This window comes from Scomber japonicus, chromosome 16 (genome assembly GCF_027409825.1).
Source record: "Scomber japonicus isolate fScoJap1 chromosome 16, fScoJap1.pri, whole genome shotgun sequence".
In the NCBI taxonomy this organism is placed as follows: Eukaryota; Metazoa; Chordata; class Actinopteri; order Scombriformes; family Scombridae; genus Scomber; species Scomber japonicus.
In genome coordinates this window covers 10,342,644-10,360,475 of record NC_070593.1, presented here as the reverse complement: position 1 = coordinate 10,360,475, position 17,832 = coordinate 10,342,644, and the positions used below count along the sequence as shown (strand labels likewise).

Sequence of the window (17,832 nt, the reverse complement as noted above, 5' to 3'; positions counted from 1 at the left end):
AGTAATCTGGGCTATGTCACTGACACACATGCACACACACACACACATACACACACTTGCATTATATCCACACGTATTTTCCTCCAGATCTAATTAATCATTTGATTATTTAAGCTATTTTCATTGGCTGGCATACATGTGAAACAATAATTGGCAAGAATAAATTTGGCCTATATAATGTTGGTTTTAGCAACGGCCAAAAAGGAAGGCCAGAAAATACAGATGGCGACCCATCTCTGTTCTTTCGCTCTGCTCTGTTGCTTTTCCTCACTCTCACAGACACATTATTAGGCTATAGGCTAATCTATTCTCCTCTCTCCCCTGTACTTTTGTCTCCTCATATTCAACTAACAGGCATGATTTAGGAATTATGGAATTAGGGCAGCGCTCCCATCTCTATTAATGAGGAACGGCATGATGAAAGAGCTTGATCCTGAACGTGCCATCTGTAGTCACTATTACACATTCACTTAATCTCTCCTTCTCTCACTACCTTCTATTCTCTCTTCCTTCCCCCTTCCTTCCTTCCTCTCTCACTCACTCTCTCTCTCTATCTCCCTCTCTCTCTCTGACACACACATTTATACCTAGGTCATAATTACAGAGGAAATACTAATTCTTAGCTCTTCAAGCACTGTTGGATGTGGCGTGAAATGGTGAAATGGCACAGCAGGAAAGTTAACTGTGGACCACACACCAATGCATAGGCGCGCACACACACACACACACACAGGCATCCAGATGGACCGTGTGTTATTGCTGAATAATGCATACTATGTAGACTCTATAAAAGAAACATGGGCAGAGAGATCTGGGCACCACTCAGGAAACCAGTGGGCAGTTCGATGAGGGCAGCTCTGGAGCATCCCCTGTGCAAATTTGGAGATGTTACGAAATGTCCGGCTTGTAGGTATTTAGCTCTAGGTGACCCAATGGGGACAAATATTTAGCTGCAGTTAGAGGGAGGGGGGAAAAAACCTTGCCTTTTAGACACTGTCAGTTGATATGTTGGCTGGCACTATGCCCAGTGTCTTTGCAGTCACCTTGAATGGGCTTTTGTGGTTTAAACCATAAAACTTGGGAATTACACAGCAGATTCAATGCTAAGGGGCTCAGATTTCAGAACATCTCTCAGAAACGCTATGGAAAAATATCCAGCAGGCTGCCTTCATGTAAAATACTGAGAGAAAGGTGGAGGAGGGGGGTGGGGGAGGTCTGGGTGAAGGGTAAATGCTGCACTCATGTGGGGAAAATGAGCAGCGTCTCTTTCTCTCTGGAGTCATATGACAGGACATGCGTACCATCATGTGATGCGTTCAAGGGCTCGTCGAAAAGCTCCTTCATCTGAGAGTTACAGTTTGAAATACAACTACTCAAACCAAACGGTATTGAAGGGAGGATCTAATGCAATAGCTAAAACAAATTAAGTTTCATAAAAAGAGGCACAAATAAAAACATATTGCCATGATAATGATTTACTTGCCAAGTAACACAATTACATTAACCACATCTACAGTGATTAAAAGTAACCAAAAACATTTCATTTGTACCTTAACCTCTCACTGATATGAGGCTTATGCGAGACTTCAGCAGTCTGATTTAGCCATATCAGACCTTTAAGAGTTTGCTCAGGAGGACGTGTTACTGAAGAGTATTGCTGTTTTTAATAAAATCTTGCTTTAATGAGAAATCATTTCTCATCAACATCAATTTTAATAAAAAGTGTCTATACCAAATTTTGAACTATTAATGTAACAAACAAAAACACATGTCAATAGTGGGGGGAAAATTGAAGTTTATTTTCATTTGGGGACATCATTTGCAGGTGAAAAAAGATAATGAATCACAATTTATTTAAAATTGCAATAATATTGTATTGTGACACAAGTGTCGTGATAATATCGTATCGTGAATCCTCTGCTGATTCCCACCCCTAGTCAATAGATAGAGGTCAAATTTGATCCAGGACAGCATGTAAGGATTAAGCAAAACAACAAAAGGGCTTGGAGTTGTGGTATTTCTGACGGCACGTAAACGCACCAACCGACACACTTCGGACAGCTGCTGGAGCCACTGAAGGAATCCAGAAGTTACCCAGAGCCAAGTTCACAAAGCGTGAAAGAAGGAGGAGTTGTGAGTTTTTGGAAACAAGGAAGGCTAACAGTAAGTATTGACTACCTAGATAAACATCTCTGTCGTCCTTTTTTTCCTCCTAACATAGTTGTTTTTGGGTGTTGTCGTTGGGTAGTTGACAGGAAAGCGGAACTAGCGAGCTAGCACAGAGCAGCTAATTTAACGAGAGAGAGAGGGAGAGTTGTCCCGGATCCTGCTTTAACTTTATTTAATTACAACACTATTGAGAAACAGCAAGAGCATCTTGTCACACAATGTAAGGAAACTTATTAACCTGCTTTGACACGAGTTTTCTCTTGTGTTTCCTTCTTTATTGGTGTTTAAACGTGTTGTTTTTTTGAGGGGGGTTTCTGTGCCACACAACTTTGGTATCATGGGTGTGGGTGACTGCTGCTTTTCATTCAGGTCTTGGTTTCTCTTTCACCCCTAACGTCACCTGCTTTTTTTTGTAACTATTAATATCAAGTGACCGATGTTAAAAAGTTGCCAAGCACTGCCAACTTTCTTCTTTAGCTTGCGAGATAACCAAGGTCAGGTGTTTCTGTAGCTTCGCAGCGTTGCAATTTAAATGGGAAACACGCCGGAAATGATTAACTATCAGCTGTATTTCAACTTTTATGATTGGCAGCTGTGGTGAAGAAGTTTTTATCTACTTTTAATCATATACTCTACAAAATAAAAGCCTCACGGTATAAGTTTTTTATTTGTTTCCTTTTTCTCAGTATTATGTCATCATTCCCTGTGGTGTGTTTATATACACAGGTCAGCATTATCAGTCCACCACCTTGTCCAAAGCATACAAAGCACAACAGGACAGGACTGATGGTAAAAAAAGATCAAGAAGGAGGCTATACAGAAGGAGGAATAAATACATATCATGATAGGAATAAGCAAAAAGTGTGTGTGTGTGTGTGTGTGTGTGTGTGTGTGTGTGTCTGCAGTTTTAAAAAGCTGGAGAAACAGGTTTGGGTAGAAGAACAAGAAATGTGGTTCCCTGTAGGAGCTCTCTTTGCTTTGAACACTTGCTGTTTGGTGCGGTGAAGGGAGACAGCATGAGTGGGTACGTCCTTTTTTTGTTTGTTAGGCTTGTTAAATTATTCTTGTTGTGTTGTGGCTGTGTGAAGACATGGTGGTGTGGTGTCAGCTTTGTGAAACTTGATAAGTGTTTAAAAGTGTGCAATTGTAGGGCTTTAACCATATCAGGAACCAAAAAAAAAGTGTTTAGCATAAGTGTCACCCTTCTCATCGCTGAATCATGATGAAGGATGAATAAATATTGAGCTATAACATAGTGCTTTACTGACACATGTAATTGATCTTTTAAGTGTTGAATATATAATGAGTCGTTCTCATTCGGTGTTGCAGCTTTAAACTCACATCAGTGTCTAGCCAAGTCTAATAATCAGCTAAAAAAAAAAGGAGTCAAGCCTGTGTGTGTGAACCAAGTGCCCTCTTTCCACAAAAAAAAAGAAAAAAAAGATGCAGAGTCAACAACATTAAATCCTCTTGAGCTGCCCCGACAAGTAGACTATCCATTTTCTCTCCCACCTCCTCCTAGTTTTATGTTCCTCAGGATGTGTAGCTGCTGCAGATTTGGAAAGGGAAACTTTGTAAAGTTCAGGGGTTATTTTGCAAAACAGGAAAAATGTCATTTGAGGTCCAATAAGGAAAAGAGAAGCTCAGGAAGTAAGGAAGGAAGGAGAAAGAAGGGAGGAAAGAGTAAGCAAGTGTTTCCTTAATGTTGGTATGTTAAAAAAAAAAGAAAAAAACCTCTTGAGTTGGAATAAACAACAGTGCTCTGTGTGTTTATGGTTCAATGTCTCTCCCTCCTTCACAGAAAACAAGGTTAATTCTTTGCTTATGACTTCATGACTTTAATCTCATGTTACCTTTCAGTGCGTCCTGGACTGAGTCGAAGGCCGCTGCTTTAAATGCTATAAATCAGATCAGTAAACCACTCGGTGAGCTAGCTTTTTAAAACGTTAAAGATAACAATTATGCAACCAAAACAAAACTGTAATGGATCAACACGATGAAACCACACGTATTACTCAAGCTTTGTCCCCGCTAAGTGTTTCGGCTTGTCAAGTGTTGTTGTATTCATGAAATGAGAAACCATCCTGAGTCTTTGACAGCATTTGGAGCCACGTCCTCAGAGGAGAGCGCTGCTACAGTATTCTCTTTTTCTTATATTCCTCTTTCTTTCTTTTTCTTTCTTTTTTTTTTTAACAATCCCCCTTAACACACAGACACATTTTTATCTTCATCTGCTTTCATCTTCTGCACTTTGACTGAACTCTGTTGAAATCCATTTCTCCTTTGCAATGTGAGTGTTTCAAACTCAATCTAACAGTATCAAAAAAAGTGTAATTTCACAACGTTGAGGCTTTCAGTAAGTGATCAGCTTCAATAAACACTTCCTGCTACTTGTTCTGAGTAATATGGTAACACTTACTTGCGTTATGCCTGCTCAGCAGTCATACATATTGTGTAAGATCATGAAATATACATTTTTATATGAATGCAGAACCTGCACTGAGCTATTGGGGTTTTTTTGAACTACACTAGCCTGTCTGAAAGGAGCTATATAAATACAGTTTGATTGATATAACTCAGTATATATCACATTGTGAGAAGGATGTGACGATAAAATACCTTATTGTGGATCGTGATTTTAAAAAACACAAAAAGTTTATTGTGATTCATTTCCACTATCGCGATAATTGTGAAAATCCTCACTTAAGTAACTTGGAAAAACTGTCTAGCACAGCAACAGTGTATAGTCTTTTTTTAAATAGATTGATTTCCTGACTTATTGTGAATTTGCCAGTTATTCACTAAAACAATAAGTGATGCAGTAAAACTCTTAGCTATTTCTGTTTTTTTTTAAAAAGTAAATTTAAAATGATTCCTGTATGTTTTAGTGCCATTTAAGAGTTTTATACAGTTGCTGGGAAGCTCAAAACAACATTACAAAGTGTACAACACTTTTACAAAGCTTGAGACAAATGTACAAATAACACAATTTTCACGGAAAGGGAACGTACCAAATATCTGAAGTGATCAAATGTAAATATGTCTCAAGCTTTGTAAAAGTATTTCACACTTTGTAATGTTGTTTTGAACTTCCCAGACACCGTAGTTTAAAGCTTATTTTGACAACATTGTGACTTTAAATTCTTATATCGTCTCATGCCTGGTGACAAGTCACATGATCACTGTGCCTTTTGTACTGTAATGAACCTTATATAACCTCACATATTTTAAGTTGGTGCGATATATCTCCAGCTGTAAGAGAACCCTGATATCAAGACCATAAATATACCAGTGAGCATGTGAACTCCTAACATTATGGTTGCATTTAAAGATTCATATTTGGTGATATTTGTTTTTATGATTGACATGACATATATTGTAAATATTGAATCAGCTCATTTCACCTTTAAGGTTAATTGTTGCTAAAAGCACTTATAATGTTGACATGAGATGTAGAAACTCACCGTACTATCAGGCGGTATGTTTAATGATAGTTATATTAGCTTTAATCATGAAGCCCTGTTTTAAAGGCCTCAGCAATATAAACACACTCAAATGTCACATGCTTGACCTATTTCCTTTATTCATGAATTAATGGAGATATTTTGGTCCTTTCAGGAAATATTTACATAAAAGAGACATTAATAATGTCTGATATGATAAGTTCACCGTTCATGTTACTCAGTTAAAACAGTGAAATAATGTGTGTCACTTAATTCTGATGCAACTTTTTTAAAAACCAGAATAACAAACTTGCATTTTATAGTGATTTTTATCAGTGGAAGATAATGTAAGACAAACCTTTTCTAGCCTGTGGTGTTTGAGGTTTTAACTTTCCGCCAGTCATTTTATCTTGTTTTATTTTATTCATTTTGATACATGTAAGTTTTGTCAGTCGTTTAATCTACAGTTCCTAATGAGTAAATGAACTTTCCTATATAGTTTTTGTGTTGTAGCAAATCTTTAGTAATCTTTTCACCCTTCTGGCACTTACAACCATCAAATCTCATGATTCACATTTCCCTATCACAGCCTCCTTATCTGTTCCCTCAGCATTCATTCTGCTACCTTTACCGGAGCTAAGCTGTACACCAACAAGGAACTGCTCTAGGCTCCCAAAAACACGGTCTTGCTTCATCACTGAAACCGACTTTTGTTTCCTTTATCGGCAAAGTCTGCTGTATGTGAGCAGACTCTCGCCAATCCTCCAGTGGCAGGAAAATATCTGATTTGATTAGATTTTGCATCTTTTTCTTCCCTCTCCATATGAGTGACGGGAATATACATTTGGTATAGAGCAGTGAGCCCTGTGGGTACCATTTAAGTACCTGTGAGGCTTTATGTTCTGCTTTATGTTTACACCCTGTTTTACAAGAGGAAACATTTTGGATTTACTGTTAGTCATTGAAAAGGGATAAATGTCATTTTTCTGTGCTGTTTTGAGACACAAGCGGGACAGCTATTCAGTTGAGACACACATGGCATACAAAGGGATTAAAATTACAGAATTTTATTTAGTGCCACTGATTGTTTTCATCAAATCAAAGTCAATAATTTAATGATTAACTTGTCGAGTCTTTGTCAAAAAAATAATTAAAAACTCTCTTTTCAGAGTCCAAATTGCATTTTCTTGTTTGACCAGGAAACAAAGAAAGAAACGATTGAAATTTATCATAATTTGAGACAAAAGAGAGAAAAAAGCAAAAAGAAATATCACATTTCAGATGCTGAAATCAGCAAGTGTACTTTATCTTGGAAAAAATGTCCTTTAACTATTAAGTGGGGTAAAAAAAAAAATAGTGCGCTTATTGATATTAATTTATCTTAGAAATCATGTCAGCAGATAATTAACAAGAAGTTGCTGTACAGAAATACCAGATGTTGTTTGTTGGAGGTTATTTAGATATAGTGACTCTATTATGTAGTTTGATGTTTGTTTGTGTATTGTGTGTGTTTCTGTAAAATTCAGCAAACATATTGAAATCTTAGATATTAGTTTTGGCCTCAAATCCTAGTATCAGTCAGGCTATAGTGAAATAGATAAAAATAAAATATATAAAGAAGGTCAACTAATTGCTCCATTACTAATTGGAGTCTTTATGATACTTTATTCCCTCTCAAAGTTAATCCTCTTCACTCTTAGTCATCAGTGTTTGGTTTAACCCCTGCCTCTTTTTTCGCAGGCCGCAGAATATCGAGCTCGGTGCCACAGGAGGAGCCTCCAAACAGGACAACATGGACGACAGAGACAAAATGACGGTGGAAGATATGACCAAGAGGGCCAACGAAGTGACTGACGAGGTACTGAGTCACAGCCACAGAGTCCGTCTCACTCTGTCACTCTCTCATTGTCTGTCTTTCTGAGCAAGTGGCCTCTTTCTTAAAGTGATACTCCACCCAAAACTGTTTCAGTATCAGATGTCCTCAAACAATGAGTGTTAGGATGGATAATACTGAGCACACAGATGGACAGCGGAGGAGTGGAGACAGATGCTTTGATACTTTTTTCAGTAATGTTTTATTTTTTGGGTCACTCATTTTCAGATAATTATAATATTGGTCAATTAACTGCTTGTATAATTCAGAAATTCCTTTAGTGCAACAAGTGAGCCGAACATGCTAAAATGTGAAATGTGCATAAAGGCAAGCAAACAGTTCAACACATTTAGAGGATAATGTTTCCAATATTAAATAAATACTGAATAATTATTTACTTGGGTTTAAATGAGTTTAAATTAAGCACTAAAGGGAAAGCAATTTTCACAATAATTAGTCCCACATTACCGAAGCATTTCTAGGAAAAATCCTTTGGAAATTACAGACCTCTAGAATAAAGTGTTATTTTATTTATTTGCCTCTGTGAAAACATCACCACTGGAAGTCGTCGTTACTTAAATTACATGATTAATGAAACATTTAGTCGATTATCTGCACCGTTGCAGCTTTGAATGAATTTACATTTCTGTGTTTGCACTTCTGAGGAGCTTGTTTGCCCTCTTGCTGAGAGTCAAATTAGAAGATTGACACCACTCTTAATGTCAGTACATTATAATAAAGATAAAGCTAAGAGATGTTTAGCTTAGATTAGCATGAAGACTGGAAACAGGGGGAAATGGCTGGTTTGGTACGTCTAAAAGTTTTTTTGTTTTTTTTAAAGAATCCACCGCCCAGAACGTCCTAAAGCTCACTAATCAACACGCTTTATCTGGTTGGTTTAATCCAAACAAAAACAGACGCTAAGCTAAACGCCTGCTGGCTTTAGCTTCATATTTAGCATACAAACATGAGAGTGATATATGGCTTCTCATTTGAAAAAGCAAATAAGCTTATTTCCCCCCAAAAATGTGAAACTCTTCCTTATATGTCCACACTCAAAGTAAAACGTTTTAAAGCTTCAGTAGTGCAGATAATAACCGTATGTGTTCACTTAATCATGTAACTGGCGCATCAGTGTTATTGAAATATCTAATTTAATCGTAGCCACTGGTCAATTGAACGAGAATTAAAGGAGAATTAATCAAGATTTGGTATTATCATGAAGGAGTAATCGCTTTCCATATCCATGCTTTTTTTTTTTTAAATCAGCAAATTTTGGCATAATTGGAAAAAAAAAACATGAGTAAGAAAGACACAGCACACCAGCACATGTAATACTGGTGCAATAAAGCACTGGGAGCACTGGGAGAGCAGGAGCTGTGTGATTAGATTCATTGCACTCACAGTTGATAATTATGCCAGGCATTAATAGGAAGTGTGTAAGGCTTTACGCCTAATTTAGCCTGATAGCTCCCTTGCCCCTCTGTGGTTTTGACAGTTTGAATGTTGTCAGCTATATCTAAGGGTTTTATTATCAAGGAGATAATTGTTTAATCAGCACTCCAGGGCATCATATGATCAGCCATCTGATTGAAATGGAGGCAAATTAACGTACTGTAGCTGGTCCTGTAGTTATTCATTTCACATTCCTGTAATTTTAAATGTACTAATTATCATGTTGTGTTTTTCTCTCCTCTCTTTTCTCTTCGTATCGTGTTTTTCTCTCTCTCTCCCTCCCTCTCTCTCTTGCTGTGTGTTTGTGTGCTTTCTGACTTGACACCTGCAATTTTTCTATTTTTCTCTCTTTCTCTCCCTCTCTTGCTTCTGCTGCTGCTGCCTGTGGTTGACTGACATCTGTCTCGTTCTGAGCTAAAGGAGATCAAAGAGGGTCTCCTTTCTGCTAACGCTACTTTACAGCCTTGCTTTGGGTAACAATTCATACCTGAAACACTCAGAGGACGGCTGGCAGTGCATCAGGACGACATCTGAAACTTTAAATGATAAAGAAAGACTGACTTTAGGAAGGCTAACATGAAGCTGTCATACAATTTAAAGGTTTCCGGTACATAAAAATGGCTTCACACATTATTTTATGTATTATTAATATGATACTTCCTAAGCATCCTGGTTTACTGCAGCCTCTTAATACCTATAGTGTGTTTCATTCTTTTTTTGTGGTAGAATAACCCTTTATTTTTCTGTTAAAATCCCTCACATGTAGCTTTCTGGAACCTGCACGCTCCCCTTGCTTAACTGTACTCGTCTTTTGAGCCGCCGCAAACAAATGATTAAAAATACCACAACCATTGTCTGCATCTCAAAGATTTGTCACAACAACCCAATCTGGAGAATTTGGCTAAGAGTGCGATTTCGCCGGCTTAATTAGCCGAGTTCAAGGATTTTCAGGAGACATAATGTAATGTTTATCCACCCGAGTGATGTTCTGGCTAAGCCAACAGAAACCTGGCTGAGCTCGACACATCCGGCTCGCCAATTGCATGTTTGTCTATTTCTCAACTCACTGATTAATGTATTCACAGCAAACATAGCAGAGAGAGAATGAGAAGTCTCCACACTCTCTCTCTCTCTCTCTCTCTCTCTCTTATTAACAGTTCATTAGTGATGGCAACAAAGGAGTCATGCCCCAGAGACACTATCCTTGCTTCTCTCCTTGTGGATAGCCTGCTCTCCGTGCTGCACTTAACTATTAATAGAGACACTAAGATGTCGATCACCTGAACCGACCGCATTCCAGTTCACCGTCAGCACTTTTTTGTGTGTGTGTCTGCGTCGTGCTGCTTGATCGTTAACTTTTATGCCTTGCCCATGTCACCTGGTCAGAAAGAGTGACTCAACGTGAAAGTTTTATTTGCGTAGTTACATGACACAGTTTTAATGAGGCGTTTATTGTTGTGGACTGGATCATTTTCTAACTAGTTATTGAAGTTGATTGAAGTCTAATCATGTTTTATTTTGAAACTTTGGTGTAGTCAAGCATCATATCATGTAACAAAAAGGTAGGGCTAATGCTACAACTATTTTTATTATTAATATGTTACTTATTTTCCTCAATTAATCACCTGATGTGTCCGAAAATGTCATAAAATAGTTAAACAGTCAAATTTTGTCGAACCAACAGACCAAGTAATGAGTTGGGTTTTTTTTAAACGCAAATATACACATATTTTATACTGGAACCAATGATGAATAATAAATGGCTTATAATTTCAGCTCTGTGGTGGAAAGTAGAACTGGCTGATACACAACATATTATTTTCTTATTCAATAACTTCTGTTGATGGACATAAATATAATGTAATGCCATTTTTGGGGTATTGATTGTCACCTAAAACAAATAATTGAAACTGAAAAATCACCAGCAGTGTGGATATAATGACCAAGATACAATCACTGGTCGTTTCTCTAAACTTGAAGAATCAAATAAACTCTAAAGCTGAAACTGTGAGGTGAAATTAATCGAGTAATGTGTCAGTTATGAGATTTTCCTGCTTTTCTTTATCTCGTGATAATAATCTGAATAACGTTTAGTCTTGAGTTATTGGTCAAACAAAACAAGCGATCTGAATACATAATCATGTTTTTGCTATTTTCTGGTGTTTTATAAACCAAATAATTAATTGTGAAAGTAATCGTCAGGTTAAACAATAATTAAAATAAGCTATAAGAGCAGGAAAACAAATGTACCCTGTATCAGGATGTTATAATAAGTAGAATATGCAGTCTATTATAACAACATGGACAGGCACATGGAGAAAAAAAATCATTCAGACCGACGTAAATAATGAGAAACAAAGTGTAAAAAGTATTTCCAGGCACAGTGCAGACATACAATGATATGATCTTATAGCTTTACTCTGCGGCTTTACAGATTTGTTGCCATCCACTTTCATATCTTTATGAATATTAATAGTGTCGCTTCCTGCATGTTTTTTTTTCTTATCCTGAGCATCTTTCCATTCTCCTTATCCCTCTTATCTTCCGTCATCATCTTATTGTCTCCTTTTTAATTCCCGTCTGTTGTCTGTTCTCCTCCTTTCTGATCCGTCTGCCTCTTAAGGCAACATTCACACCTATCGATTGGTTTGTTCAGAATGACTCGAAGGACCAGATCCAGATAGACGATAAATGTAAAACCTTCTCTGGGTTTGACATTGGTCCATCTGTACCAACATAAATAAACTTTTTCCTCTCTCCTGGGAAAATGTATTAATACCTAAAATTCACAAAAAAATCATCAACCCTTTTTGTGGTCAAAATAAAATCAAAGGTGTGAATGCACTCCAAAAGCAGACCCTCATTATCTGTGTAAATTACTTTTTAGGTAAGAAATGTTCTCACTTCTCATTATTCACTAACACCTGTTTTTTTTTTTTGTCCCCCAGTCACTGGAAAGCACACGGAGGATGCTGCGGATGGCAGAGGAGGTGAGACTTTGACAATTTGCTGCTGCTTCCAACCCAAAACGATGACAAAATAATGACTGGAAAGTGTGTCACATTGGATTTAAGAAACTTGCGGCTTAGTATATGCTGATTTTAGCAAACAACACAAGTCACAATTTAGTCATGTATTACATATTCCTATCATACATATATATATGTACTTGCATTTTGGTTGGAAAAAGATTTTTATTGTCATGGAAAGTTTGATCAAAACCAATACACCAAATGTATCCAATATCATAATACCCAGTTCAATATATAATATACTAAAAGGTTCCAATCCTGATGATTTCCACCCTTCATAATACATTAATACATTTTGAGTCTTTTTATTGTTTCTTTAATTTGTGTGACTCTTTCTTTTGTTTTCAGAGCAAAGAGACCGGTGTCAACACCATGGTGATGTTAGACCAGCAAGGAGGTAGATATACAACATAAAAACTGCCAGGTTTAATCCAGATGTTTCCTCCTGTTGTTTTTATTCCCTAACTAATTAAATTTTTTTTTCTTTTACTTCATAAATGCTTTTGTTTCTTTGACCTGTGGCATTCACCAGACAGTCAAAGCTAACGGTTAAGTTGAGAAAATAACCTGCTGTATGTTCTTCATTCATTTTTGAAAGGAAACTAACTATAAGTGACTGATGACATACACTATATCACATTAATGCTTTTACATTATACTATCTAAAAACATAAGATTTTTCTGAAATACACTGAAACACATCCTTGTTGCTTTTCTCGTTTTTTTTAATATTTTTAATGACTACATGTATTTGTTGCAGCTAAAATCAATCAGATGACATTTTTTTTCCATTTCAATAACTTTTCTATTTCAACTTTGCAAGATATTAGTTGATGATTGACAGGAACAGATTATTTGTGTTGATATTCACAGAAGCTTTAATTCATATTTGGCAGTCAGGATTATTCAGGAAAGCTGTCAGAAAATGGGACAAAAATTTGAAGGAAACACTGTTACGCCTAAATTAAATTTTCACTAACCTCCTTGTGTGTCTGCAAGCACTTAGAAACTGTGTTGTGTGCAGTTTTTTTTTTTGAATGTTTGCATCTGTTCCAATATAGTTCATAAACTGTACTGAAGGAAAATAGAATCACATTGGCAGCTTAAAAACATGTATGTGATTAAGCATCAGTATTAGCCAGAACATTCATGGGGATTATTTGTTATTGGTGCATCCTTAAATATTGCTGGCCAAACTAGTGTGTTAGTGGTCTTTGATTTGGTTTTGTTTTTTCAGAGTCAATCACTTGCCTATATGTAACTTCATGGGTCCATGCTGTGTTTCCTTTTTGGAATTTTTTATTTTTTGCAATATGTTCTTTTTTTTTTTTTTTTTGGTTGTCTGTATCCCTTTTTGCTGCAATGACCCAGTTATTGACCCAATTTAAAAATCCTCATAGGATCATTAAACTTTAATTACATCTATTCTGAAAGTGGATAAATATAGGCAATACACAAAATACAAATTTAAAAATAATACCCAAATGTATAAAATGTATTTTATTTTATTATTTAAAAAAGGGGGGAGACTCTGACATGGTGCGGTGTGACTATCTGTGTGTTTCAGAGCAGCTGAGGCGTGTGGAGGAGGGCATGGACCAGATCAACGATGACATGAAGCAGGCTGAGAAAAACCTGACTGACCTCTCAAAGTGCTGCGGCCTCTGTGTGTGCCCCTGTGACAGGTAAGCTGAACACAGAACACGTTTTTTATTGCCATCAGGGAGAAAATATTTATCATGCTTTCTCTGTTGTTTTGTGTTTTGCTTGATTTGTATCTAGATTATTTATGAAACAGGTACGTCGCTCGTTTTTTAAGAAAAATGAATGATTGGGTTTTACAATGATAGCTATTAGCAGTATAGAGCAAGTAGGCAAGGAGCTCTATAAAACTATTATAGTCTGAACATTAGTATAGTTTGCCTTTGATATGGTTATTTTTTATATCATGTATGGTATTGTAAAGTAGTTTTTTGCAGGCCCCCTGGGTGCCAGAACAATCCCATTCATTTTCTTCATAGACACTATGAGGTGACTAACAGCTGAAAAGTTAACTACCAAGTCGCATTTTGTCAGGAAACAAACAGTCACCAACCTTAAAATTCTCTTTCGAGTGCTGCAAACAGCTGGCAGTAGCTAAAGATTACATATTGAGAAAGCCAGTAAGACAATCTGTAGCTTTAAGTAATTTACTTTTGGAAACTAGGTCAATTTTGGATGAATTCAGCAGCTACGGCAGTGTTTGGTTCCCAACTGCAACAACAAAACTTGCTTGAAAAATTTGCTACAACTCTGAGCCGTGTATCCTACTGCCTTCTACACAGCAACGGCAGCTGATACTGTCGAGTATTGTCATATTTAGAGCTGTCCGTCAATTTAATCTGGTGGCCGTACTATAAACATATAAGAATGTTTATAGTATGTGAAATAACATTTATTATATTATTGAATAAAAAGTTTGAAATGGGGATACAGAACTGGGGAAAACATTTCAGAAATCAGTGACCCTTTCCCACTTTGATCTATTATCATGATGTTGAACACTTCCATCACGTTACTTCCATCTGTCAGGTGGATTTAAAAACTTAAAAACAGCATAAACTGCAGCCACGTTCACCAATGGGGCCGCTAATAGCAAAGAGTGACATGTAGAGAAAAGAAAATGACACATTAGCTTGTTAGATGTGCATGTTATGGTCAAAAGATGCTGATACTCTATATGAACATTCATAGTGGTTTATGAACAGGTAGGGAACGTTACAGTATTCCTACCGAGTCCTTAAGATGACAGGTGCAGGCTCTGTGCCAAGCATACCGAAAACTCTCTCCATCTCCATCAAACCATATTGATATGAAGTGACAGTGTGTGTGCGTAGTAAGATCATATCTGGTTCTAAACATGGAAAAAAAATCTTTCCAAAATGCTTTCACATTGGAGAACCGGATTCTTTGATGATTACCAAAGGATGAGGTAGGGAATCTTTTTTAACTTCATTATGAGTCATTAACGTGTAAATGTAGTCATAGCCTAGTTTTAAACCTCACGTGTGCTTTGATTGATAGTTCAGTGTGGTTTTATTTAATGTAACACATTCATTTTTGGATTTCCTGGCTGACTTTCCACTTTCACCCCAGGGTGACGTCCATCGAGCACGACTCAAACTACAAGCGGACCTGGGGTTTTGGAGGAGGTGACGGTCAAGCTGACGGTTCAAAAGTAGTCTCAAGGCAGCCCTCAGGAGTTCGCAACGGCCAGGCTGGCCAGGTGAACGCCCAGGAACCCTCAGGTCCATACATCAAGAGGTGAGGGTCACATCTCTATGTGAGACTCTTTGACCATAACGTCAGGAGTAGGTTGTCAATTCAGAAATGAACTGTCATCTTTAACTATGAAAGTCACATTAGACATACTGTAGTGAGACACAACTGGCCAAATAAAACTTATGTTTACGTCAAATACAAACAGGATAACCAACGATGCCCGTGAGGATGAGATGGAGGAGAATCTGGATGCAGTCGGCAGCATCATTGGCAACCTGAAAAATATGGCTGTGGACATGGGCAGTGAGATAGACAAACAGAACAAACAGATTGACCGGATCACTGATAAGGTAAGAGTATAAGAGTTACAACATGTAACACTATGAGGATGATTACCTATCATGCTCTACTTACTCATAAAATACACAGTTGTTTTTCTTTTCTACTTACAATATCTCGCCTCATCGCTAACCCAAAAACTAGGAGTTACTTGAGCTCATTAAGTGGTTCTAAATATATATTTTGTGCAACTTTAACTCTCCTTTCAACCAACAACCAACTTGGGGTGACAACCTGTTTCTTCTTTTCTTTTTCAGGCGGACATGAACAAAGTTCGCATCGATGAAGCAAACACAAGAGCCAACAAGCTTATCAAGTAGACAATGAATTCTTCTACTGCCAGTTTTATCCATCAACATTGAGCCTCACACTCATCATCATCACACATACACACACACACACACACACACACACACACATATACACAGTCTACTTGTATGCATGCACACAAACACACACTCTGATGAAAAAAATAAAAGAAATTCAGTCAGGAAAGCATGTCTTTGCCAGCAGTGTGCTAACCTTTTCCTGCACTAATATGTAAATAGAATACATTCATACATTTTACAAATTGGCCCCTCGCTGTCAAACACCAACACACTTTGCCACATGTATTAATAGTCATGCTGGATTTTGAGAAGCAGTGTAGGAATCAGAAACTGCACCAAAGAGGAAAGTGCCTGACTGCCTTTTCACTGCTGTTAAAAACCAAATATGTACCAGGTCTGTTTTTGTATCATATCTCATCATTCATTGGAAGGGAAGAAGCACAGGTCAGCTGATTTTCTTTCTGAGTTTCTCTGTTTTGCCTTTTTAAGAACTATGAACTACATCTGTTATGATTAGATCTGATTAGAGTTGGTCAGCTATACCTAGTTTAATCTTAAATCACCGTATTTGGCCGGAAACAATTGCATCTTAGTCAAATCCTTATTGGTTTAATATGTAATTAAGTTTATTGTATCGTGTATATTGTTGAGATGATATACTTATTTAATTATTCTTTATCAAGCAGAAATTACTTGCGAATAAAGTTGTCTTTTTTAACACTTTTTTTTTGCATGTCATTTATGCCTTTTCAGATTGTAAAAGCTATTTTGAGGGAAAAAAAAAACGAATGTTGTGCTTTGAAGTGAGCCATGACAAATGTTTTCATGCTGGAATTTAAAGCACCTACCCCTGAATGAAAGCAATTCAATGTTTTTTTATAATTATCTGACTGATGGGACATTATTTGAACTATTTTCAATGAAAATTATAAGGGGCGCTGACCTGATGTTTAGAAATGAATATATAGCAATCACTTTAAATGTGAAGGAAGGTCAGTAAACATCAGGAGGAATGTTCATCATTACCTCCGTTTAGTTTAGTGTGGAAAACAACAGTAGATGATCTCCATGATCAGATTCGTCCTCGATGGATCAACTGCTGTACTTAATGTTTAATGTCTTTTCAGGTTTTCCACTCTGTGACCACAGTTTTGGGGTAAATACTCCAAACATACTGTAGCTTTTTTTATAAATCGCCTACAGTCATTCTGTTCATGTAATTTGATTCTTCTTTACCCCTAGGTTAATAGAGATTAATAGCACCTGAGAGGAGATTTACAGCCTATGCAGGGTTCCTACACAAATTAATCTCCCCAACTTTGATAATTGCACAGGCTGTAAAAATGTGAAAACAGATGTTTACTTCTGAAATACATGGCTGTAAATCTAATCCACCATAATTTCTTAAATCAGTTATATGCTGGTTTCACAACACACAAGGTTACAGGGCAGAAGTTTTGCAATAATGACAAAAAACAACTAAGGTCTTATAAATTAGAACAATTAGTCTAGAAAATAGTGTAATATAGTTATGGGAACAATGTGCAGGAACCTTGTCAATGTCTTCTATGTGGTCAGTGGTTGTGTTGTAACAGCTGTTGTATCACAAATGCCTCCTCTTGCATCTGTTCTGTAAATAGCCAGTTTTCACATCAGAGCAACAGTAACATGATAATATCTGATGATGGAAAGCATCATTTGTTTTGTTGAAGCCATAGCCCAGGCAGATGGATTACTGCTGGCAGCAAGATGCAAAACGTACACATGTAAATGAGTGTTGTTTAAGGGGGTAAGCGTAGAAGCTGGCGGGCTCTGTTAGACCTCGGTGTGGAAAATTGGCTAATGATAAAGTAATACAGTATGCTGAAAATATCTTTTGTATGCATCTTCTGGCTTATTTGTTTTGAAGAAAAAAATGATAATTTGTGCAC

The 17,832-nt window shown here is 37.0% G+C and overlaps 1 protein-coding gene across 1 annotated transcript; it reads left to right on the top strand.

The window, feature by feature from the left end:
* The first annotated feature begins 2,044 nt into the window (after window positions 1-2,044).
* On the top strand, window positions 2,045-16,619 carry LOC128375949 (synaptosomal-associated protein 23-like). The gene is made up of 8 exons (XM_053336377.1): window positions 2,045-2,163; window positions 7,353-7,470; window positions 11,889-11,930; window positions 12,321-12,369; window positions 13,540-13,657; window positions 15,108-15,275; window positions 15,439-15,583; window positions 15,830-16,619. The coding sequence occupies exons 2-8, from the start codon at window positions 7,405-7,407 to the stop codon at window positions 15,890-15,892; spliced, it is 651 nt and encodes a 216-aa protein (XP_053192352.1). The 5' UTR covers window positions 2,045-2,163; window positions 7,353-7,404; the 3' UTR covers window positions 15,893-16,619.
* The last annotated feature ends 1,213 nt before the right edge of the window (window positions 16,620-17,832 follow it).

What these genes read in the sequence shown, in the direction of transcription:
- LOC128375949 (XM_053336377.1), top strand. Translation starts at nt 7,405, where the DNA reads ATGGACGACAGAGACAAAATGACGGTGGAAGATATGACCAAGAGGGCC. An exon ending in GATGTTAGACCAGCAAGGAG is followed by an intron (nt 12,370 to 13,539) that starts GTAGATATACAA and finishes TGTGTGTTTCAG; the next exon opens with AGCAGCTGAGGCGTGTGGAG. An exon ending in TTGACCGGATCACTGATAAG is followed by an intron (nt 15,584 to 15,829) that starts GTAAGAGTATAA and finishes TTTCTTTTTCAG; the next exon opens with GCGGACATGAACAAAGTTCG.